This window comes from Sparus aurata, chromosome 21, assembly GCF_900880675.1.
Source record: "Sparus aurata chromosome 21, fSpaAur1.1, whole genome shotgun sequence".
NCBI lineage: Eukaryota > Metazoa > Chordata > Actinopteri > Spariformes > Sparidae > Sparus > Sparus aurata.
Genome location: NC_044207.1, coordinates 29258749 through 29285086, shown reverse-complemented (window position 1 = coordinate 29285086; position 26338 = coordinate 29258749). Strand labels below are relative to the sequence as shown.

The following is a 26338-nucleotide window of genomic DNA, read 5'->3' as shown; positions in this document are numbered from 1 at the left end:
GGGGAATGCAGCGCAGAAAAAAGTTACAGCTTTCAAACGCACAAACTGAGCTGAATCACGGCCTCGTTCTCTCATTGTGTGTGCAGGGAGAAAAACAAAACATTTGTAGTTGCATCTGTGCTTGCTTGTGCAATTCACAAAGCAGTTGGGTATAGATCAGCTGTCCATCCCTCCCACACACACACACACACACTCACACACACACACACACACACACACACACACACTCTGACACATGTACACATATGCGGCTATCTCTCATTGGTGGCAGGTGCATGGTGAAGTGTTGTGTGGTTTGAGTCCGCTGTGTCCAACTGACTGAGAGGGCGGCTGTCTCACCCCTACACACACACACACACACACATGTGCACACACACATGTGCACACACACGCGCACACACACACACACACACACACACACACACACTCTGACACATGTACACATATGAGGCTATCTCTCATTGGTGGCAGGTGCATGGTGAAGTGTTGTGTGGTTTGAGTCCGCTGTGTCCAACTGACTGAGAGGGCGGCTGTCTCACCCCTACACACACACATACACACACATGTGCACACACACACACACACACACACATGTGCACACACGCACACACACACTGAGTAACAACACGCACAGCAGGGGGAAGAGCCAGCAGATGTTTCGGATTTGGCAGCTGAACAAAAAAAAAACTCACTTCTTCTTTTACTACTTTTCATTTGGTGCTCTTGATTACAGTCCTGCCTCCCGTCCCATCACGCCGACACACGCTGCGCTAACGAGCACATTAAAGATGGCACCTTATTAGCTGCTACGATTCAGCAGGTCACTCTCTTCTGCCGTGGTTCACGGTAAAGACTCACCACTGCACCGCACAAATACATCAGATCAATACACTTCAAGTTTGACATCTTGCATTTTGACATCAGTGTATCGTTATCAATTTATTGTAGCTATGTTTCCAACCAAATACAGTGCAGATGTGTAGCATCTATGCTAACGTCTTGAGAACCTCATCAACAGTGAGAGCCTCAAGATAAATGTGGGACCCGTTTTTAGTTCATTAGACTGAATGAGAAGATCACTCTTGATATGTTAAATGTCACTTTGCAGACTTCAGGAAAAGGTATTTATCTGAAGATCTGACTTCCAAAAAGTCCACGCGACAAACCAGAAATAGCAATAATTAGGGTCAGAGTCATAGTAACCTTTCTTACAAGAAATCTGTGTTACATGAAGAGGGAAGTGGTGGGAGAGAGGATGTGATTCACTGAGGAGAGCATGTGATGCGTGATAATTCCTGAAGAGATGGGTTTTCGCTCAATTACATAAAACAAGTCGGGACTGCAGAGGGACTGACTGACACCCAGCGAGCAGGTAGACGCTCGCCGTCTTTGCTCGAGGGCACAGCATCAAAGAAATGCGATCTGACTTTTCAGCGGAGACCCAGTTCGTCAGCGACGTGAAAATAAAAGTTGAACGTACATACTTTCCAGCTCAGGCATTCAAGACAAATGGTTTTTGTAAAATAGGATGTTTGCGAATGTGAACCCGAAGCCAGTGGGAACTCGATGAACCTGGACCAGCACCGCATGGGCCGGGTCAACCTCACAGTGTGTAAAAGGCCTCAAAACTCTCTGAATCGTCCTCCCAGGAAGGGTCAGTGTCTCGGAAAAGCAGCGGGTTTTCTTGTTATTGTGGGCAAGAGCGAGACTTCCAGCGTTACCACTCGTCGATGTTTGAGGTGAAATTCTGCCGAATGATTTTAACCTGTAGAATCTCTTCAGCGTTACTTATGAAACTCTCACTTACATACATTTGATCCCGGGTGTGGCCCAGAGTCGTACTTGATGACGGATCGACTCCCGCGGTGAGGCGCTCGCTCAAGAATGCCTCGATACTGGAAACCGAGCATGATTCATCCACTTTAGCATTTTCTCGTTATACATTCAACATTAAAGGGAAAGTCCGCCAATTTTTACGGACCAAAGTTAGTTTGCTGTTCTTGGGAAGTATTGCTCAGCCTGTGACAACAGTTTGCGAGAATGTGACCAGGGTTATTTCAGATGGGCGTTAGAGAGTAAACAGAAAGCCTGACATATAAACTAAGTATGTACAAACATCTTTACATGGACATTGTGGATGAAAGTCTTCTGTTGAATTGTATCACAGGAAGTCTAGGATGCAGCATTTAAAGAGGCCTGAAAAGTGCTGATATCTCGACCTCTGCTGCATCGATTCTGTTCGTTCTTTCACAACTGAAAGACCAAATATCTGTATTATTTGTTTTAACATTTCATCATTCTTCTTGTTTGATGTGTCTCACAGAGAGGACTGAATGATGTCACAAGGTAACCCTTTGTGGAGGTCTACCCAAGATGTTCTGCATATAAGGTGAGTCAGCACATTTGATTATGATAATTATATGAATGTGCCAGTTTGATATATTGGTTATCTTTATGGATCACGATCACAAAGTGGATTAGCAGCTCTGTAAAACCACACAAACAAATCTCAAATACTTTGGTGTTAAAGTTAAGTTAAGCTTTTTATTTCACAGATGTAGTGAATAAGTTGAGGTCATGACCCCAAATTAATGTTATGGAAAAGGTCGTAGGTCATTTCCAGGTCAATGACGAAGATTTTTTTAAATGTGTAAAACTTAAATGTGTTTGATATAATATAGAATATAAAATCCAACATTCAGAATAACTTGGCAACCGACATGATAACATATGTACAAATGTTTTACTGCACAGCACCACACTTATATTCAAATTCACACAAGTTGATGAGCCAACTTGTGTGAATTTGAATTTAAGTGTGATATGTCTTAGTAAATATCATAAATAAGAAGTGAGGTCAGATCAAAGGTGCCAGTAATTACAACGGGCTCATAAAGCAAACATGGACGCCCTGGCATGACAACATGGAAAGTGAAAGAGAAGGAAGATGTTTCTGTGTGTGTGTGTGTGTGTGTGTGCGCCTTTTTAAGTGAGTCAGCTAACGGCAACAAATGTTGTGTGTTTGTGTGAGTACACGGGCTAGCTGTGTGTGTGTGTGTGTGTGTGTGTGTGTGTGCGCGACCTGTGAAGAACAGCTGCTCCCACCAGCGTTCACAGCTTTTGTCATTTTTGAAATTACCCGTCTCTTTCTCCTTCTCTGTCTCTCTCACTTTCACTCGTGTTTCTGCCTTCTCACTTTGTGTGAAGCTCATTTTCAAAAACGGGGATTGATATGTTGAAACTGTCCATTTCCTCATGCTGCAAACTTTATTCTTCTTTAGGTCCAATTTGACATTTTATTTAGTTTTATCCTGTACTTACGGCCTCGTTAGATTCAGGCACAGTAAAACACTTGGTTAGGGTGACAGAATGATCATGTTTTAGCTTAAAATACTCTTAATATACTCTTATCTCTATACTCTACTCTTGCCTCCACCTTCCAGCCTGAAATTCAGCACGTATACAAGAAATGTAAATGTTAATTGACCCTATTTTACATTTTTATTCTGGACATTGTGCTGGGAACTGGTAATAAATATATATATTTTTCAAAATATTCAGCTTATTTTTCACAAGTTCGAATATAAGCATCAATATCTGCGTTAAAAAAATTAAAAGGAAATGACACTTGAGTGCTGCACTACCACAGAATGTAATGTGAGAGCAAAATGTAAGAACAACAGGTCATGTAAATCATTCAGTATCTAGAAAGGCTGTGTGTGTGAGAGAGAGGGAGGTTTTTTTCAGCACATTGGCTAATAGGAGGGAGGAGTGTGTGTATGCGTGTGTGTGTGTGTGTGTGTGTGTGTGTGTTGTGGGAGGAGACAGGGAGGAGTGTGTGTCTATGTGTGTGTGTATGTGTGTGTGTGTCTACATGATGGGGGAGGGGACAGAGAGAGAGGGAGAGAGAGAGAGAGAGAGAGAGGATTTGTGGCATGTAGTTTGTCAGCTGTCATTAGGCACAGATGACACACACACAAACGGAGGTAATCGCACAGAGAAAATAGGGGGAAATACAAAAAGAGTGTGTGTCTGTGTGGTGTGTGACTGTGTGTATGGTGTGGTAACCAGTGTGTCCGCCCACCCGGCATGGGATGGTCAGCCGGCTCTGGACTGGTTATGGACTGGTTTAGCCAAAGCAGAGGTAAGTGGCTATCAGCACTCTGACTCTATTCTACAGATTTAAAGGCACAGTGCATATTTCATCTTTAGTTTACCATTTTTTATTTTGAGCTACATTTACTTTATTGATCCAGTTGTTTAAGCAACTTTGAGTTGTAATTGAATATTTCTGCCAGCCCAATTTGAAGCAAACCTTAATTAATAATCATAATAACTTAGATTGAGTAGTGAGTCCCTGTGTTGAAGTACCTGTCAGTCAGTTTTGAATGAAAATAGTTGAGCTGTTGTTCTGATGACTCATGGCTTTTAATTATGAATACTGGTGAACTTGAAACTCTGTGTTATCTCCTCTCTAGGTGATTATACTTTCAGGATAACTTTTTGTTGATTATATGAAGCTATATGACACATCTGAAGTTGTTTAATGATAGTTAGAATATCACGTTTTTGTAGGAAATAGACAAAATGAGCAGCAGTTTGATGCTCACAGTGTCGTAGTCAGGCTTGGACTTTGAGCTATCATGTATTATTGTGGGTTTTGACACTGTGTGTGCGTGTGTGCATGTGTGTGTGTGTGTGTGTGTTGTGGGGGGAGTGGTTATGAATGACTGGCCTCACTCTGACACACACGCACACACTGACAGAGTGCACAGTCAGCAGGCCTGTAGCTGCTCTGTCACCTGAGGTGTAACCAGCCCACTGTTTACACAGTTTGCTTCAATAACAACTGTTGTGAACAGTCATTCAGAAAGCAGCAGGTTCACTTCATGCACGGCCGCTAATTCAGGGGGGGGGGCCATCGTCAGTAGACCGGCAACATCCTCGCAACTTTTCCGAAGCGAGTTGGTGAACCGAAGTTTCATGGCGACAAAAATACGAAAAGGTGTTAGTTTTGTGTGAGTAACGGTTTTCTTACACAGGACGGTACGTTTCCAGAAGTTAATACTAATGAGCCTTTTGTCATAAGAAAGGCTGACTGAATGTTTCGTTTCCAAATGAAAAACATGACATGAAAGGAACAACAAACCGATGTTGTGGCTCCTCTTCATGACAAGTGATGACTGGATCTGCTGTTTTTGGAGGTACCGAGCAACATTGTCTGAGGTATTTTCCAGTATGGAGTCTTTCATATGCACACTGCACCAACAGGAGAGTTGTATGAAGCCACTCAGCCGTAACTGTATGTTAATTTTCACACTCGCACTTGCTACAACAGCAGATAAGTCAATCAGTGGGTGGACTGTGGAGTTTAACCTCCAGGCCAGTAGAACAATGTAAAACTCCAGCAGCAGTAGGCCCAAGTGTTTTTGCTTTCGTTTTGGGTTGCACATATATTAAAGATGCGTCACTCGTCCTGTCAGTTAACTTACCAGGAGTATAACGGGTGTTGGAAATCCTTGAGAACCTTATGAACTTATAATAAAGTCCTTAAAACTGATTGAATAAATCTAAAGGTGACACAAGGTGGTTGGTGAAACATAATTTTGATGTTTACAGCACAAGAACATCTGGTTTAATCTGACATAATGAGTAACGTAATAGTGGAAGTTATTATTTTGATATAAATGTATATAAATATGTAATTTACCACAGATGTAGCTTCCTGGAAGTGCTTGAAAATGCACCTTGAAAGTGCTTGAATTTGACAATGAAAAAGATGTCAACCCTCTGCTTCATCTCCGGTCAGTTAAACCGTCATATCAGATGAAGCTGCGTTGTATTCAATCGGTTTTGTGTTTTTATGGATTTGATATCATTTATTATCACAAGTGAAATTTAATTTAGCAATATTGGCCCGCACAGTGTCGCACAGCGCAGTGTTATCATGGCTTCTCATCCTCAGAGGGAATTTAAATGTGATGGTTGATTTAGTTTTCCGGATCCATCTGTAAAATGTCACAGAGAATCATCTGCTGTCACATTTTACCAAATCTATCCTGAGTGTATCAACCCATCCTGTGTCCTGACCTGATTAATAGCTTACCGTACGGTCACACCCCCACTATGAATTCTTGGGAATTTCTCTCCTTCGTTTGTAATGATTTTCTGAGAAATGAAGCTCGATTTGGCCCGAATGTCGGATGTTGTATGTGGCACAGCACTTCAGCTGCCACACAGGGCATGATGAGAGAGCAAGTGTCAGTGACAGTAAACAAAGCCTCTCGCTCTCTGTCTGTACAGGCTTCACTCTGACAGCCTGACCGCCTCATGCATGCATATTGGAAAACTTTGCACGTTCAAGGGTCCAGAGTTCGACCTCTGCACCAAATTTGGACACAAATGTTTTTTTCTCTGCTGTTGTCAGCTTTCAGCTCCGTCAGATTCACATGGTTCTTTGTGTTTTTAAGTAGTATACCTATAATTAGCTGCTTCGGTTGTCTTGTTCTCTACCAGTAAGTTAACCGATAATTTGATAACATGATTTGTGATAACATTTGATTTGTTAAAACTCGTCCACATGCGTAGCTCTGCTCAGATGCAGCAGTTTGAATCCATGAGTGCAACAAAAGCGTGCTGCACTTCTTCTTCTTCTTCTTTTTTATCTTTTTCTTCAGCTGCATCCAAATGTCTGGACCTCACAGCTCTTGCAGACTTGCAGACTTTGCTGGCACCTTCCTGTAAAGGCTGTCCAAACCCACAATTAATTTAATTCAAGGGCTCTAAAGCAGACTTTCTGCAGACTTCCAGAGAGTCCTTTGGGACTTGTCTGATTCAATTACCCACAATTTATTGCAATACGGATGTGACTTTGTAGTTTTTCCCATTACCGACTAAAAAAAACAAAATAAAAACGTATTATTAAAATGTTACTTGAGTCATTTAGGCCAATTCTAATATTCATGGTATGTTCGACTGAAGTCCGAGAGGGCTCTGTCCGCAAAAGTCTTTTTGCATTCGGTCTTCTTCATCCTCTTCTTTTGTGTTGATGCGACATTTGCTAAGACAATGAACGCACATTCGCTTCATATTATTGGCTCCATTTATCAGCAACAATTTCACAGATTCTGATCAAAAGCCACAAAAAGTAAATAAATATTGGCACATATATTGTGCTTAACAATGTTAAGTGTTTGTTACTCTGCTAGTTTGACTTAATTTAAAATGTTGCTCCAGGGTAACACAATCATGGTGTGTGTGTGTGTGTGTGTGTGTGTGTGTGTGTGTGTGTGTGTGTGTGTGTGACAGAGAGAATGACTGTTAGTCTCGCTTGTGCAAATTGGTGCACATGGGATATTGCCTTTGGTGTGTGTTTTTTCAAATGTCGGATATTGGCATTGTGTATCTCTTTGTGTAAGTGTGTGTGTGTAAGTGTGTGTGTGTGTGTGTGTGTGTGTGTGTGTGTGTGTGTTCACAATTGAGTTAGCAACTGGGCAAGCATGTTCAATGTTATTGATTCCGCTCTATAATCGATCGGGCTCTCACATTACATGAAGCTGCACATGCAGAGTAATGAGCAGCTGCTGGCGGAGCCGCCTGTAAACAAGATGTCCAGAAACTGCTTATTTAAAGTCATAACATCTTTTGTCTCTCTTGATTTCGATGCTTGTTGCATGAGTTTCTGCACAGAACTTGCCTGAGATCAGCCTTAAATCAAACAACTGAGATTCTATGGCATTAGAATTTGTACTCAGATAACCCTGAATTGTTACGACACATCACTTTTACTTGTCGTATTATTCAAATACCAATTAGTCTATATTTGTTGAGGCAGGAAAGGGCGTGGCGGAGAAGCTGGTTAGCCAGTATAAAGGGCATCAGTTGAAGTGGGTTAATGTGTACAGCTTGAACTTTTACAGCCACTCGTTTCACAGCATACAGAAAGGCGTTTGCTTTCCATTTCAGCACACCGGTGTCAGGAGTCCACGGAAACTTTGACGACAATTCAACAAAAAACAAAAAAAACACCAGGCTGCCAGGTGGCTTTTAGACGTAAATTGGTTGACCACCTGTCAAAATCCCCATCTAAAAACATGAAAGTGGAATGTGAAATGTCTTTTAGGGAGTTACCAGCAAATCATTACTCTAAAAATGGTGGTAAAAATTATGTGGTTTCGGCTATCGATACAGAAACGTTACTTAAATCTTTCATATACAGATGATAAATATGGTGAAATATGTCCTTGAAAATAGTAATTAAACAATATTCACTGTATTCGTTGAGTTGGTTGTGAATAACGGGCTGATACCTGATTTATTAGTTAGTATAGTTTTGATAACAGACAGCTGGTGAAGGAGAAAGATGCTGCTGGATACAACGATCTGGTCTTCAGACTCGACGTTCATTGGTTGTTGGATGGTCGAGTGACGTAATCAGGGACCTAAATCGTTACCCCATATCCAGTGTATTAATGTCAGCCACATAAATTCCAATTAAGCTCCAAATACAGGCAACGAAATAGCTAATCTTTAATGATCTATTTTTGGTTGTAACAGTTTTTTTTTTTCAGGGCTTTGTGCAGCATATCAGTTTAGCCCTTATCTCACTTGCAGAGGGCTGAACACACACACATACATCCAATTGCAACACTGGCGTTGGGAAGTAAAATAAGAATAGATGAGGTACGTTCAGGTCACAGCATGGAGGTTTTATCTTAAAGGCCATAAAATCAACTTTGGATCCATTGGACGCATTATTCTTCCGTTGTTTGGTTGAATATGAAAGGCAGTATATCTTGGTTTCTTAAAAGTTGACATCTTGGACGTTCAAGGCTGTCACAGGATTCATTTAGACTCTAGAGAAAAGCTTGATGAAAGAGGAGTCAAGTTAACTTCTAGGGATGTTCTTAAGGCAAAAAATTTCGAACCCAGACTATTCAACTAGTCTCAAAGTAAGAAAACAGTCAGAAAACAGTCAAAAAGCACATATGTTTGTAACACTGTCTTGAAAGATATCGTCTTCGTCTTCTGTATACCGAAACGTACTTATTTTGAACGTGTTCACAACTTACAAAGGACTTCCCTGAGCCGGTGTGTCTTTATTTGGAACTCACCTGTCTGACTACCAGCATGATTAATGAATTCTGATAAAATTAGATGGACTCACTTTGATTAGCTGTAATTACGAACTTAATGGAGATGCAGTCTTGACCGTCTCAAGAGTGAGTAATCAGTTTCGATAATGTGTTCAGCCCAAACACCAAGATGGAGAATCGTTCCTTGTTGGCAGAAGTTTGTGGAGGAGTGCCTTGTTCTTTGTAGTCTAACTTGTTATTCATATTTGTGCTCTTTTTACTGTTAGTTTAGTCAAATGTTTCATCAGAAGTCTAACATGGTTTGCTCTAATGAGCCTCAGGGTGTCAACAGAAGCACCTGTACAAGTTTCCCTCCACTGTCGAACTTTTTAAATACAAGTTTTGTGACAGTAGTCCTTGTAAAATGAAAAGCTAGGAAGTACCGTCTTTTCAAGATGAAGTTACCGTGATGTATAGATGTTATTGTCTCTGATTCAGCCCAGAGATATGAAGTGAGCTAGATCAACAAAATGCTTGTTGTCCCCAGCAACAGGCGGTAAACCACAGACCATAAAGCCACCGGCTCAGAGCAGCATCACCGTGGCACTAAACAGCAGAGATGCACATAAAGAGATTGGACGTATTGACGTGGACACGCCGACGCACAAGCGATGCACTCGCACACAAACAAGCAAACCCACCGTGCATATGATGCAGGCCCTTCAGTGTGGGAGAAGCCTCTGTGCTTAATCCAGCCTCAGCAGGGTATTAAATCTACTTTATGTGCGTGTGTGATGGGAGGGTTTGCTGGCTTAGACCGAGGCTTAGACATCAACGTGGGGAGCGTCCCACCTCTCATTCACCGCCGTCAAACAAGTCATGTTTACATCCTCCCCGTGCTAAACATGATCCTCCTTTTTATTATCTTGTTCCACTGTTTTCTAACAGAAGACTTTTTCTTGATGAAAACAGAGAACGCTCTGGGTATCAGCTTTGCATCACCGTCGTATATATTGTCTCAGGAATTTTACATTTGTTCCAGAATATTTCGGCTTGTGACCGCTTAAAAAGAAGCTGTGTCGGCTTCTAAACCCTCACTGAAGATTGTATTCTTATATATTAATGTAAAATGTTCAGTCAGATTGTTTTATACATTTTCTCATCCTTATGCCCAAAACAAGACCGTTGCAGTGTACCAGCAACAACTGGAGCTTAATTGTTTTCTTGCAGTTTGGTTTCGGTTATGCAAGAAAATGTGCTGGTTTGGTTTAGGGAAACATTGACGTTTGGGTAAAAATAATAACGTTATTTACCTACGTAACTTCTGTCGCTATCTTAAAAAACAAAATACTTTTCCGGGATATTGTGTGTTGCGATTAAAAAAAAGTTGGTTTATCTTCCCTCCCGTTTATCAACCTGACTGCAGCAGTGATCTGCATTGTCGGGTGTTTTATGTTCTGTTATGTTGACTGCTGACTGGAGCTGCGGGAGGAAATGTACTTTATTTCACGAGCCTAATATTACAGAGAGGAGAGGAGAAAAAGAAGAGGGAGAACCAGGATCTCCGGTGAGAGCTGAGTTTACTGAGAACTGACCTAAATTCAAACACACACACACACACACACACACACACACACATGCACGCCCTCGGTGTGTGTGGTGTTGCTCACTAGCTTACGGCTAATGTACAGTAAAGTAATCTGGTTGTTCGGGGTGAATAAACACAAATGATCCTGCGGTCAAACTAGCTCGACTGGTGGTGAACACACTCATTAAGCAACCACCGTTGCTTCCTTTACTGCAGTAATAATTACTAAAGTCAATAAAGGTTGCTACCTAACAAGAAATGTAAATATGGATTTCTAATTAGCTGCTTTTACAGTCAGCCTGTGTGGTTGATTTCTGAGGAAGACTGAGGAGATACATAGGTAATAAGAAAATAAATAGACACAAAAGATTAAAATAAAGTATGAAATAATGAAGCTAGGTTTATGTTGTGAGCCGTGCATTGTTTTCAGGCGGTGAAAAGCTGATCCGTGGACAGGTACAATGCTGCTGGATGTAATTCTCCTGACAACATCAGCGATTATTTAAAAAATGCACCAACCTGAAGGGGTTAATGATTCAGGACCGCATGTTTCTAGCTGGATTTTCTTAAAGGGATATTCCGGTGTAAGTTTAATCCATGGTCTAAATCACCGTGAAACTGTGTTAGACTCCCTCTCGAGAGATCAAGTTAGCAGACCGCTAATTTACGGAGTTTTATCAACCTCAGAAACGACCGCACGACAACAATACACTGCAGTAAATGGATCCAAATATAAACCGCCACCAAAAAGCCACAAATAATGCTCAGAACAGCACCAAACTTCAGCAACAGTACAAATAGGGTCTCAGCACATATTCCGAGGCATCTAACCTCCGCTAGCTTAGCTACGGAAGTCTATTGAGAAGCTAAAAACAGAGTTACAACTCTCCTCCATCAGCTTCCGGGTGCGGGGAAGTCCCGACGAGTCGATTACCGAGTGCAGTAGAGTTCCGCGGCTCATGGATGAAAATGTATGATTATGACTCCATGGAAAAGCAATCAAAGTTCATATGTGTCTTACCTGCCAGTTTATAACAGTTACTATCGAGAGCGGACAGGGAAAAGAACGGAATTGAGCATTTCTAACCGCACTCGGTAATCGTCGCGTCGGGACTTCCCCGACCCGGAAGCTGATGGAGGAGAGTTGAAATCTGTTTTTAGCTTTTCAGTAGAAATCCAGCTAAGCTAGCGGAGGTTAGATGCCCCGGACTATGTGCTGAGACCCTATTTGTACTGTTGCTGAAGTTTGGTGCTGTTCTGAGCATTATTTGTGGCTTTTTGGTGGCGGTTTATATTTGGATCCATTTACTGCAGTGTATTGTTGTCGTGCGGTCGTTTCTGAGGTTGATAAAACTCCGTAAATTAGCGGTCTGCTAACTTGATCTCTCGAGAGGGAGTCTAACACAGTTTCATGGTGAGTTAGACCATGGATTAAACTTACAACGGAATATCCCTTTAATAATTCAGGACCGCATGTTTCTAGCTGGATTGTCTTAACATGCAGTGAAAACAGTAACTGATGGACGATTCTGGGGATAATAACTCTGACATTATACATTTAATGCCCCTAAAAGTAAAAGGTGACAAAGCCGTTATTACAGTAAAGAGTAAGTTTTCCACCATCCCTGTGAAAACACATTAGGTTTAATTCTGTGCTGTCAGTCATTACATAAGACTGCGTGGTCAGTTGTTTTTTTTGTTACATGCTCAAAACCTCAATTATTCTGCAGGCTAATGCCTGACGATGACTCATTACTTTAATAACAACCCATAGTGTGCTTTACTTCCATGACAACTATCATTTTGTCAGGGTAGGCCTCTCATGCAAATGGTGATTGTCACATCCTGCCAACCATTTATTCAGCTTCACAGCCAGTCAGTATTGTACAGAACTGTTGTTGTTATTATCTGGACCGTATTAAAAATCCGTCCCTGTGCTTTTGTGTGCTATTTCATTATTATTTTTTAATTTCAGCAGACAATCATATTTACTGTTAAATAGGTTGCACCGCTGTGTTTCCATCTCTCTCTCTCTCTCCCCACCTGACCTCCATCTGGCTGTAACCTGACACCTCCCTTCATCCCTGTCACCTGTAACATACCAGGAAGTGTGTTTCAAGGGATGTTCCTTGAAAGCTGAACAGACCAGAAAGACCGTTTGTATTTAAATAAATGATAACACACCTGAACCAATATAGGAAAACCAGTCCCCCTAGACTGACTGCAGGCTTTCACAGCAAGCAAAGTATAATTCTGGATCAGCATTTATTAGGTGGTGTTTAATTTCAATATTTAAAGTTTGTACAGGTTAGCATGACTGCAAACAAATGAGCAGATGGTCTTGTTTGTTAGATTGTGGTTGATTTGTGGTTGTGTTTCTAATAATTAACACCCAGTTTAAACCTTTTCCCTCCTTTTTTTAAAACAATTGATCAATTAAACAGAACACAAACACACCTGTGAAAGCCTCGCCCGGCCACCAGAGTTTTTTTAAGAAACTCAAAACAAAGAAACTGCGGAGCGATGGTTTCTATTGGAGACGGAGTCCCCTTAAGCAGCCTGTGATCGATCTCCAGCTTTAATTCTTTAATGGCTGCTTTGACCCTCTGGCCTCGTCTCCTCTCTCCGGCTCAAATTGTTTTTAAATGGCTTCACTTTGTGAAGCTCTCGGCTCCTCTGATTGCATTAGTATCGGGCTGAACGGGGGCAAAGGCTTTTGTCGCAGGCTACATTAGTGTTAATTCATTGTGTGCTTGTTTGTGTGTGTGTGTGTGTGTGTGTGTGTTTGTGAGATCACAAAGCCATATGCCTCCTCTGTCTGGTATGCATTTGTGAAAAGTGGGCACATGTGGATCTTCAGACAGTGATTGAAATGTTTAAATTAGTTCAGCGGCTTTAAGTGAGTGTGTGTGTGTGTGTGTGTGTGTGTGTGTGTGTGTGTGTGTGTGTGCGTGTGTGTGTGAGTGTGTGTGTGTGTGTGTACACCTTCAGTAAGGCTTTCATCAACTTCTGAGGTCACCCAGTCGTGCTCGCGATGATGATGATGATGTTAGTTTGAGTCAACACGATGACCACATCACCTTTTTCATGATACCAATAACAACCTGCTGTCAGTCATGACAACACATTGAGTTTTTACATGTCTGACACTGTGTGCTTACAGTGATTTTATTTGTTTTTTCCTACTTAAAGTTCTGATAATAAGCTCATTTTCTAGAAAAATCATGCCTGTGACTCGAGGCCTGCCTGCTGTATCTTGACGTTCTGTCTTGAAGACACATTTTGTGAATATGTTCCGTGTGCATTTCTTTGTGGATTGATCATATTGATACTTTTACAGTTTTGGCACCTACGTCTGCTTGATAATCAAAAAAGACATGGATATTTCTTTCTATATAATATCGAAAGGATTAATACAATCACACTGATGCCTGTTTCAGTGAGCAGCTCCTCTCCTCTCCTCTCGTGGTGTAATTAGGCCATATTCTCCTCCTCTCCTCTCCTCCTCTCTCCTCTCTCCTCAGGCCACATTATGTAGAGCAACAGATGCCCCTCTACCCATTTTCCTCCTCCTTTCACCCCCATCCACACCCATTTGTCTTACTTCACATTTGCACTCAGCACATATGCACCGATAGTTATTCTCCACCCGTTTCATCCTTTGCCTCCCCTCCGTTCTGCTGTGCTTTCCTCTTCTACCTCTTCTACATTTCCCTTCCTCTATCCATCATTTTTTTCCTTCACTTCTCTCTCATCTCCTTTGTTTTCTCCCTCCCTATCCCTCCCTCTTGTTTTCTCTCTCCCTTATCCCTCTTTCCTGCCTTCATCTGCTCTGTATCAGCCCCACAGACCGGCTGTTATGTAACAGTCAGGTGATGTGTTGGCCTGTTGAAGGGCCTTAAAGGCCCACCGTCCTGACGAGCACCGCTTCTCCCTGCATTAACGGCTGCTCTGTGTGTATGATCGTATACGCACTGTAATTAACAATATGTCACATTCAGCAGCACAATATAAAATAATATTTCCAATTATCTTTATTTTCTTTTAAAATCTTCTCATCACCTACTTTTTTTTTCTTATTTGTTTATTTAAAAGGGACAATGCACATCAGTTGACATTTTCAGTTTACACTCAAAATGTAAATATGCCAGAGTTAGCAAGAAAGCTAATTTTCGTCTGTAGTCCCTTGGCAGGTTAATCAGCTTGTTTGAGGAAATCATCATGTTTAAGCTTCATCAGAAGACACGATTATGGCTACAAACTAATTTTTTTAAGCTGTATTTGAGCTGCACAGTTAATCAAAAATATTTCCCAAATTGGTTTGTTCAAATTTCAGTTGTGCAATGTGCAATATTAAAATTGCAGAAGCTGCAACAGTCCCCATTTATACTCGCTAATAGACACCAGCCGCCTTAATACGCCTGTTTTTTTGTTGGTTTTTTTTTCTTAGAAAAAGTTAATTGGGTCTATTCTGGGCAGAGATCCATCCTCCATCTCAATTTCGTGGAAATCCACTCAGTAGTTTTTGTACAACTCCGCCGACAAACCAACCAACGAACAAACAGACGTGGGTGAAAACATGACTCTCTCGAGCGGAGGTGATGAACTGTAGATCTGTTGGGATGTCGTGGACTACATATTGTGATTTTAATAGTTTTTGCAGTCTAAAGAATAAACTGTGATGTAAAAAGAATCATTCCTAATTGTGAGTAATGTCGAATTATCTATAATAATCATCACAATATGTATTAAGCAGCCCTAAACTTACCATAACTGACTGCCACAGTTATTGATCCGACCGACAGCAGCATTATTGACTTAATTAGAGTCCAAATAACTGCAAGTGTCGATTTCAACCTTGTCGGACGACTGACACTGAATCTGCTGCTGTTTTTAGTGGAAGCACTTAATGCTGTTTTTGTATTTCTTCCAGCTCTTGTGCAAAAATCATCTCATCACCAGTCAAAAAATGCCATAATGGAGATAATGTAGAGAGCAAAAAAACCACATCTTAATTAACAATTAGCGTCAGAAAAGTGATAATAGAAATCCAGCGGATAGTGTCAGAACGTGCTGTGAACACAAACACCCAGGAGTTCACATGACAGTGCTCTTTCTGTCAGTAAGAGTGATGCAGACATGCTGAAAGTGGGCCGTTAAATCCCACAAAGACAAACGCAGTGTTGGGCCAACAAGACGAGTTTTGTCATCAGTGTCTTGTTAGAAGGTCTCGCAGCATGAGGCGACCATATGGTGCAACTTTCCCTGCCAAAGGGTGTTTCATCTTCTTTCCACCTCCCCTATACTTTACTTCTCTTCAGTCTCACGCAGCACGTACAGGATCTAGTAAACACTATCATGACAATTTGAACTTATTTGCTCAAAATGTTCACGTATATCCGTGTGAATGCCTGCATAAATTAGCTGTTTCTAACTGAAAGTAATTATTGACACCTACTGTATTCCCACTGGGCCTCCCACATATTGCCTGCAGGCACATTACACAGATACATTGTCTACATGAGTCATGAGCACACCCCCTGTTTGATTAAGCACCATCAAACAGGTCGTGTACATCTGAAGCACATTAACTCTTGTCTGTTTATAACCGCAGTTAATAATGCTGTCGGAGAGATAAGGACACTTTCCAACGTCAAAGTTGAGGTTTTTAATTTCCACCGTGCTGCACGGAGCCGGAGCGTCCAGCTTAAAAGCATCCTCGTGGGCTTTTTTTTACATTTCAATAAAGAGGCTGATCAGGACTCGAGCTGCAACGATACGTTTATTATTCAATTATGATCACGTTTGGGCTCTGAGAAAGGAGAAAACATTTTCAGGTAATTGGATGGAAAGCGGTTAATCCTAAAAATGATCAGAAGAATAATCGATAAAGAAAATAATCGTCAGTTGCAATCATACTTTGAATATCTTTTCAAGTGTAAATTCCCAAAGAATATCACTTCTCTGGAAGATGAGCTCCTGGTGTTCACGCCTCGTACGTGACAGTAGCTAAATATTATTATAGACAGCTCCAGGAAGTCATCTGCATCTGCGATGAAGAAACAATTCTAGGAACAGTTCTTCCTGTTGCTTTGTAATTATTTAAATGTTGCTGTTTCACTCTCGCTGTGTATGTTATGTGTGAGAAGAAATACTAATACCAGGAATCATGATATCCTTACATCTGTTTTAATATGTTCTGACCAAACGTCCGACTAATGAACGTGTTGTCTTTTTCATTCTGTCCTCTGTCAAGGTGCTGATATTTGCTGAAGATGAGTAGTGGGGGGGGAAACACCCCGGAGCCCCCCAGAGGGGGGGAGTCTGTGAAGAGGAAGGAGTGTCAGTCGGACGTCCTGGGCCCCAGGTGAACACCTTCAGACTGAGTCCACATGTTCACAATAACCACACTGTAACATGAACACGTCTCGTCTCAGTAACCACACATATATAATACACTTTAGGATGCTTCATAACCTTACTAGTACAATACAGTGCAATATTCAGCATTAACATGAACATTAATGTGCTTTTATTCTGAAGAAATAATAATTAATTTGTTGTAAACGATTCGTATTGTTGTGAACAGGTAAAATAAATTCAGGAGTTTTATTCCGGGGGGCGAGAGACAAAGCGAGGCTGGGTGGGTTGGGGTGAGGCGGGGGAACGGTTAGTGAGATGAGACAAGGCTCTCGCAGGTCGATGAGGAAAAAACGCCGCTGCAGCACTTCTACAGACGACAGTTTATATGAAGGCTAACAAGTCATTGTGCTTCGGCGTGCGAGAGGATGTATGAAGGTTGTAGTGACGATGTACCGAGTTGTACCGCGCGGAGGTTAGGACGAGGACACGTGGATGTTGTAGCTCAGGTTGTTAGGAAGCCGACTGGCTGTCGGCGCTTCACAAAGACAAACTAATCACTACACAAAGTCATAAAAGAAGAGAAGCCCATTAAACATAATGAAGCCTCTCATATGATATATGAGTGCAGCAGTGGTGGTGTCCCCAGTTGGAGTCATAATGCGATACAGTTTCGCTAATGCTAGCACATCCAGCTCAGGTGAATGTTCAACTAGTTTTCTTTATTTGACCTTCGAGAGATTTCACATCGTAGACGGTATTTCAGCACTTTCTTTCCTCACTTCACCCATTTTTCTGCGTGAATGTTGACGATGTCTTTGTTTCCCTGCAGCCCTAAAAGGAGCACTGAGAGGAGGAACCGGGAGCAGGAGAACAAGTACATCGAGGAGCTGGCCGAGCTGATCTTCGCCAACATCAACGACATGGACGACCTCAACGTCAAGCCGGACAAATGCGCCATCCTCAAAGAGACGGTGAAGCAGATCAGGCAGATCAAGGAGCAGGGTGAGTGTCCTCTCTGTGACGGTTATTAGAAGTTTATTCACCCTGAAGGCACAGAGAATAATACAAAGGCTGTTTTTAAAGAAGCAGCAGGCCAGGAATCTATTTTAACAGAGCAGAACCAAGAAGAGAAATGTGAATTTTCTAATGAATGTGGCTGTTGGAGGTGAAGAGTCACAGGTAATGCTTCTGAACACAGCCTCATTTTTACTCTGCGAACCACATTTTTAACCAAACCTGCCACGTCAACAAACTGCAACACAGTTAACACAGACTCTGTAATAATAATGTGTGTGATGGCGACTGAGGCAGAGCTGTTATGTAACTCTGACCAACATGATGTAAGTCAGGCAGCGCTGCCCTCCGCCCGGTCTCCCAACCTCCCTCACCCTCCATTCATCTCTGTTCTCTCCTTTCCCTCATCTTCCCTTCTTTTCACCGTCCCTTTCACCTTCTTTATATCTGCTCTTCACTCGCCCCTTTACTTTTCCGATCCCTCTCTCACCCTTCCACAAACTATCCTTCTCGTTTAATGTCCTTTATTTCCTACACTTTTCTTTTTTTCCTCTCCATGTGTCTCTTTCCCGTTCTTCTCTTCCTTTAACTTTGCAGTCACTTTCTCTTTCATTTGTCTTTCCTTTCCTATACAGCTTCCATCCATCTTCTACCACCTTCTTCATTAATTTGTAATTTTCTATATTTTCCTTTCCTTTCCTTTCCTTCAAGCTTCTATCTTTCCTTTCCTTTGTTTTCCTTTCCTTTCCTTCCCTTTCCAATCCGGCTTCCATCCATCTTCTACCACCAGTTTAATTTCCTTGTAATTTTCTATCTTTTCCTTTCCTTTCCTTTCCTTTAGTTTGTTTTCCTTTCCTTTCCCTTCCATTCCTTTTCTTTCCTTTGTTTTCCTTTCCTTTCCTTCCCTTTGCTATCCGGCTTCCATCCATCTTCTACCATCTTTTTAATTTCCTTGTAATTTTCTACCTTTTCCTTTCCTTTCCTTTCCAGTTTCCGTCCATCTTTTACCACCTTTTTTCATTTCCTTTTCATTTTCTATCTTTTATTTTCCTTTCCTTTCCTTTGTCATCCTTTGCTTTTCATTTTCTATCTTTTCCTTTCCTTTCCTTTCACTTCCTTTCCTGTCCTTTCCTTTTTTATTCCTTTCCTATGTTTTCCTTTCCTTTCCTTTGTGTCTTTCATCTTTCCTCAACCATCTTTGTGGTTTCCTTTCCTCTCCTCCTTGTCCCCTTTTTAAATTCTTCCTTTCCTATGAGTCCTCTATCCGTTCTCTACCACCTTACTTATATATTTTCTATTTTCTATCCTTTGTATTCCTTTTCTCTTTTTCCTTGCTCTTCACCCTTACTGTGTATCCTCTCGTCTCCTCCCACCCCCTCCTCCTCTTCCTCTCCTTCCTTCCCTCTCTCCATCAGTCATTTTCTCATCCTCCCTCTCCTCTTTTCTGTCCCTGTGGTCAGCCAGTCGGCGTCCACTTGTTTTAGCACTGTTTGTGTCTGAAAACAACAGCTGAATAAGCACAAGTACACACACACACACACACACACACACACACACACACACACACAGGATACACAGTCACACAGCTGTCTGCTCGACTTCAGTTGGTCGACTTAGTTTCAAACCAGCGATGTGGATTTGACACACAGTAAATTGATATGAAGGAAAAGTTTTGGACTAAGTAGACAAACCTGGACCAGTAGAAGCATGTTGATCACTACAGCTTAGCTTTTAGTGCAGTCACCTGATGAACACACACACGCACACACACACACTAAAGCAAACAGTGTGGTGCCTTCTTCTTCTTGTGTGTGAGTGTGTGAGTTAGTGTGTGTGTGTCAAACGACTTAGCAGGGTGTGTGTTTGTCCCACAAGTCCCATTTAATTGCAGGGTCGTATTATAGATGGAAGATGAGTGTGTACGTGTGCTTCCATTTCTGTCAACTCAGCAGTTGTCCGTTGGAAAAACAGCAGTACCTAATAATAAATGCCGTGTATATACTGCATATATATGTGTGTGTGTGTGTGTGTGTGTGTGTGTGTGTTGCTGAAAAGCTCACTTGAGAATGCGGCCATATGTAAGGTGGGTGTGTGTGTGTTATATATAACATATGGCAAAGTGTTACACATGAAAACTGAATAAGAAGATTACACAATAAAGCAAACAAACTCCTGGAGGTCATACGACTAAAACAAAGGATGGATGTTTCCATTTAGTTTGAAAACTCGCCACATTCACGATCCAGCATGATGTCGGATGCGTAACTGAGTTCTGATTGCATCAACCTGATATCTGTCATTGGAAGTTTACTGCTACTGATTTATTTTAAAGGGATATTCCGGTGTAAGTTTAATCCATGGTCTAACACACCGTGAAACTGTGTTAGACTCCCTCTCGAGAGATCAAGTTAGCAGACCGCTAATTTACGGAGTTTTATCAACCTCAGAAACGACCGCACGACAACAATACACTGCAGTAAATGGATCCAAATATAAACCGCCACCAAAAAGCCACAAATAATGCTCAGAACAGCACCAAACTTCAGCAACAGTACAAATAGGGTCTCAGCACATAGTCCGGGGCATCTAACCTCCGCTAGCTTAGCTGGATTTCTACTGAAAAGCTGACTAAATTTACCGCTCTTCTGCAGCAGCTTCCTGTTGACGGGAAGTCCCGACGAGTCGATTACCGAGTGCAGTAGAGTTCCGCGGCTCATGGATGAAAATGTATGATTATGACTCCATGGAAAAGCAATCAAAGTTCATATGTGTCTTACCTGCCAGTTTATAACAGTTATTATCGAGAGCGGACAGGGAAAAGAACGGAATTCAGCATTTCTAACCGCACTCGGTAATCGTCGCGTCGGGACTTCCACGACCCGGAAGCTGATGGAGGAGAGTTGAAATCTGTTTTTAGCTTCACAATAGAAATCCAGCTAAGCTAGCGGAGGTTCGATGCCCCGGACTATGTGCTGAGACCCTATTTGTACTGTTGCTGAAGTTTGGTGCTGTTCTGAGCATTATTTGTGGCTTTTTGGTGGCGGTTTATATTTGGATCCATTTACTGCAGTGTATTGTTGTCGTGCGGTCGTTTCTGAGGTTGATAAAACTCCGTAAATTAGCGGTCTGCTAACTTGATCTCTCGAGAGGGAGTCTAACACAGTTTCCCGTTGATTTAGACCATGGATTAAACTTACACCGGAATATCCCTTTAAGATTTGTTAAGGATGCTTGAAGCTCTAAATATAAAAAAATATGTGGGAAAAATTTGGATTTACTGGTTTGGTTTTGGCGTTTCGTCGTGAGTTGGGAGTTATTGAGAGCTAATGAGCTGTGCATTTATCAATACTGCAGGCTGGAGGATATGCTAAGCTGTTAACGAGCCGTTCATATGCACCGGAGACGTCAGATAAACAACACAACACGGGTATATTATCACATTAAGATGATGCTTAGCACAGAACAAGCAGCACCGCCTTGTCTCTGGGGTCGCACTGCAGGGGGTTCATCTTAGCTGCCTGTCCGTCAGTTAGGATGTATTTATACATTTAAACAACAAAGTTATACATTTACCAACCAGATCAGAGCAGCGGTGGATTAGTAGCTCCCTTGTTCTGCAAGGTAAAATTACTGTTTTCATCAAAGCAGTGTGGTGGATTTGAAGAGATCACAGATGGATACCACAGCGTCAGTGCAGGGAGCAATTAAGCTTGCTCACCTTTATCACACTGTCTTTATAATTTTGCGTCCTCTCTTATATAATACAAGTTGATGACATGACACGTAAACGATCAATAGGTCTGCTGTCGTCATGAGTTGTGACGTGACGTCCGTTGCTTTCTGACCGCTTTCATTCGCAGCGTGAACGCTCTGAAATATCGACCTCGATCCGTTTAAAATATTGTGTCGCTTTCAGTATATAAAGAGCTTCAGACTGCCGAGCTAGAGCCTCATTCTGCAGCGAACAACTCGATTTCATCTGATGGCGTTTCTGCTGTCATTGTCATCTAGCTGGTCAGGAAGTGTTACACAAAATCACTCAATATCGAGGGAAAATTAGGGGATGCACGCTGATCATGTGTATTAGGTTTATTGATTTAAAATAAAAAAAAAAGGGTACTGTGACTTTAATACCCTCCAGCCTACATGACTGCCACTCCGGGCTCTACAGTGACAGGGTTTAAGGGCTGATGACTCTGTACAGCTCTGGTCCCACATCAGGAATGTCAGCTATGTGGCCTAATGGGGCCATGGGAGGCTTAACAGTCCAGTGGTACAGCCAGTGAGGAGAGTGGAGACCGGCCTCTAGTATGACTAAATGTGTGTAATGTACCGCACATTAGCCCGGTGATACCTGCCCTCCGTGACATTCCAGGGACTCAAACCTGCAGACTTGATAGTGCTGCATCACATCGGTGTGGGAGTCGGTTTAAAGTAGCGGAGAGTATAAATTGAAGGACTAGCCGTTAATGTGATGAGCGGAAAAAAAAAAGGTCCTCGTGTACACATGCAAAACACAAAGTGTGTGAGGGGGCGTGCGATGGCCCGAGGGCGACATCATCACAAAAACAACCCCGTCAGTGTTTTCCAGGGAAAGGAAAATATCCACAAAGAGGCAGCGCTGAGGAAAAAAAAGCTTCCTGCTCACAAACACGCTGTGTGGTAAACAGTCAGTTAGTTCATATGATAACAGCCTTCCTTTTGATGTTGGCCTGAACTTTTCGCACGCAACTTCCCCACATCATTAGTGAGTCATGCATTCACTAAATTCCTTCATAATACAATGTAAAGTTTTTCTCTTCAGTTCTCAGAAATGGAAATGGATGTCTTTTCTTTTTCTTCTTATCTTCTGGTTACTCTCAGAACAACTCAACAGCCAGAATGCATGACGACAGCGTATGTTTCTGCAAACTGCGGGGTTGAAACTTTATGTTTCAACTTTTCACATTTCTTTAGATGCAGTTTTCATTGTTTAATGTTCTGACAGTGCTTATTGTCTCGCCTGGTTAGGGTCAGGAAGAGTTCATGCTTACCTGGTTCTGTAGCCACAAACAAGACAGCAAAATGTCCGGATGTCTCGTCAAAAATATCCAGTATTTCACGCTTACAAATGGTCAAACTTTCTGGCTTGGCAGCATTTTCACCCAGTCTTCACTGCACTTCACCTTCTGACATGAAAGGCAACAAGCAGTAGAAATGTTGGCTTTCTAAGCATGATGTCTACAACTGTGAATGTATACGTGGTTTGCAGAGGCGTAAAAGGTTTGTAACAAGGTTTCATTCTGGAAACTAGGCTGTTCAGGATTCAATTGTTATTTGTCGTTTTATGTTATTTCTGCTCATAAAAAGAAATTAATTTAAAGCTTGCACACACACATCTCCAGTGTTATAACCCCGTCTTTTCATGTCTCACGTTTTTTGTCTTACAGAAAAAGCTCCAGTGGCCGATGCTGAGGAGGTGCAGCAGGCAGACGTCTCCTCCACAGGACAGGGTGTCATCGATAAAGACGCCCTCGGGCCCATGATGCTGGAGGTATGTCGAGCCAAACTTCGGTCCTCCTCTGTTTTTATGCCCTGAGGAAAAAGAGTCTAAAGGTCAACGTGATAGTGACACGAGAGCAGAGTGATTAATCAGACAAGTATTTCTGTTCACAACAGAAAGGGACAACTGTTTAAATTCAATCATTTTACGATTAAAAAGCGGACGCGGTAGTATTTTCTAAAATGTGAGAATTATCGTCGGAGCTGACGTGTTCCTCCAAATGCCCCCAATATAGTAGTTTGATTGTTATAAAAGAACTTTAAAAAGGAAATATATCTTCAGTAAAGGCTGCAGGGTTTAATATATGTTTCTGTCTGTAACTCATTTAGAGCTGGAGGAGCGTCTGTTAAACGGCGTTGCACTTTAAAGTGACGCAGAGAGATAAGAGGTCCTCTGGCTAGCGACAATGCCGTCATCAAGCCTTCTCTAGTGTGTGTGTGTGTGTGTGTGTGTGTGTGTGTGTGTGTGTGTGTGTGGGTGTGTGTGCGTGTGTGGGGTGACGTATAACATGGGACCCAATGAGGTATAAATACCTTTTCTGAAAAGCCAGATTAGACCAGGAGGGGAGGAGCTTGACCACCACACACACACACACACACACACTCACACACACTCACACACACTCACACACACACACACACACACACAGCTTTACACAGCTCTCACCAGCCACAGCATTGACTGAGAGGTTGTTACAGCCAAGACCATTTCTATTCTGTTTTTGTTCTGTTCAATTCTTTTCTTGCACCAGCGCTGGTTTGATAAGCAGGCAGACGTACAGTAGGATGGTTGTGTAGCCGCGTGACAAAAGGACAAATCACTGTTTGTACATATAGGTGGAAGATGCTGAGTAGGGAGGAGTGAAAGGAAGGGAAGAGTGCTCGAGAGGCCACCGTAGACTCGCCGTTACACCATGAATTATAGCAGCACACTGCAACTTTGAGGCGTAATTAAGGAGCTGCTTTAATTTGTAATGCTTTTCACGACACCATAACAAACACATAGATTTATTTTAAGGGGAACAGATGTTTTGCAAGACACATTTTAAGTCCAAACCGAACCAAAATGCAAGAAGACAATGTTTAATGTTACTTTACTAGTAATAGACCGTTAACCCGTCTTCTAAATTCTTCTAAATGTCTAAAATCTGTGTTTGTTTCAATCCAATTCCTCTAAAATGGAAGTATAAAGAAGAGTACAAATACCTTAAAGTTTGAGTAAATTTGTACTTGATTACATTCTATCCCTATTTAAACGGTACTTTTGTATCGATCTCCCTGATTACTAATTACCTGTATCAGTCTCAGCCTTATTAAAACAAATATGAGTCAGTGACAAGTTCCTCTGTTGGTGATCAAACATCAGAAAACACTTCTGGTAAAAATATAAAGTGACAACTAAAATAAAAGAATATGAAGAGACAACTTTTCTCGTGCAGAATGACATAAATGGTGAAACGTTAAATATATATTTTAGCAGGCAGCAGAATAGAAACTGGAGGAGTGAAACCTCAAGTTTCACATCACTTCTGTTAATTGAGTCTAATCAGCTTTGGGTGGAGAGTTCAAATGAACTTTAATTAACATCCAATCTTCTCTCTTTATCCCTCTTACCTTTTTCTGTCTTAATTTTCTTCCATCCCTTCTTTTCCCTCTGGCTAAATGCTTCTTTCTCTAATCTCCCTCCCTACAAACTTACTCAACATCCCACCTTCTTTTTTAACACTTCCATTTTCTCCTCACGGCTCTTATCTGTACTTTCCACCGCTTCTGTCTTTCCCTTTTCTTCTCTTTACTCCCTCCCTTCTTCTCCTCTTCCCTCCCACTTCCACCTCGCCCCTCAGGCCCTGGACGGCTTCTTCTTCGTGGTCAACATGGAGGGCAACATAGTGTTTGTCTCGGAGAACGTCAGCCAGTATTTGCGCTACCAGCAGGAAGAGCTGATGAACACCAGCGTCTACAGCGTGCTGCACGTCGGAGATCACGCCGAGTTCGTCAAGAACCTCCTGCCCAAGAGTCTGGGTAAGAAACGGCGGAATATGTCCTGATGGAGGAGGGATTCAGATAATGTGGCCACCAGAAGTCCTTAGCTGGTGGCTTCATTTTGTAGTTCACTATTGCGTGTGCAGGAGATACAATTCATTCTCATGTTTTGGTTAATTCATGTGCACGAGATAAATGTAGGTACAGAGAGCCAACACACGATCCCTTTTACAACCTACTTTACATGAAACCACGCCAACTTCCGTCTGATGGAAACCTTGATGCTTCATTTCTTTCCCCCAGACCTCAGAATTCTGCCTGTGATTAGCTCGTGTTTGTTCCCTTTGCTGGTTTTGGTAAGTTTGGTTAGTTTAGAGGGTTAGTTAACCCAATCGCAGGCAGAACAGAAGCGAGTCTTCCCGGAATACATGTGAGAGGAACAATGACGCCGGTTAGCAGCAGTTAGCGGTTACTTTAGCAACAAGTAAAGGAATATGTGACCCAGTTTTACTGGATAAAGTTATAACGTTGGGTTTTCTATTGTTTTTCCGACATAATTTGAGCTTTTTGTGGTCGGATAAAGATAAAATCCTCAATTTCAGTTCATGATTTTGTTGGCAGGGGAGATAAACCACCAGGGCTCCTCAATCAGAAGCCTCATCATCACTTCTGTCCTACCCTGATGAAACACCAGACCACATTAGCTTCATCTTCTGTCAGCAGCTGTGTGGTTTAGACTTTGCAGTGTTTATGCTGGCACATCCTTACTGCATGT

The 26338-nt window shown here is 41.9% G+C and overlaps 1 protein-coding gene across 8 annotated transcripts in view; it reads left to right on the top strand.

Moving 5' to 3' along the window:
* The window catches only part of LOC115572684 (nuclear receptor coactivator 2-like), a 53455-nt gene that overhangs the window by 7833 nt on the left and 19284 nt on the right, over positions 1-26338 (top strand). For 7 of the 8 annotated variants that reach the window (XM_030403035.1, XM_030403034.1, XM_030403037.1 and 4 more), the window contains 5 exons: positions 2324-2389; positions 16919-17029; positions 17855-18027; positions 23469-23572; positions 25425-25602. In XM_030403035.1, coding sequence (XP_030258895.1) covers positions 16938-17029; positions 17855-18027; positions 23469-23572; positions 25425-25602 — 547 coding nt within the window. In that variant the 5' untranslated portion in view covers positions 2324-2389; positions 16919-16937. Of the gene's footprint in view, positions 1-2323; positions 2390-3886; positions 4145-16918; positions 17030-17854; positions 18028-23468; positions 23573-25424; positions 25603-26338 lie in introns of those variants that run through there. The other variant, XM_030403030.1, reaches the window with a different exon arrangement.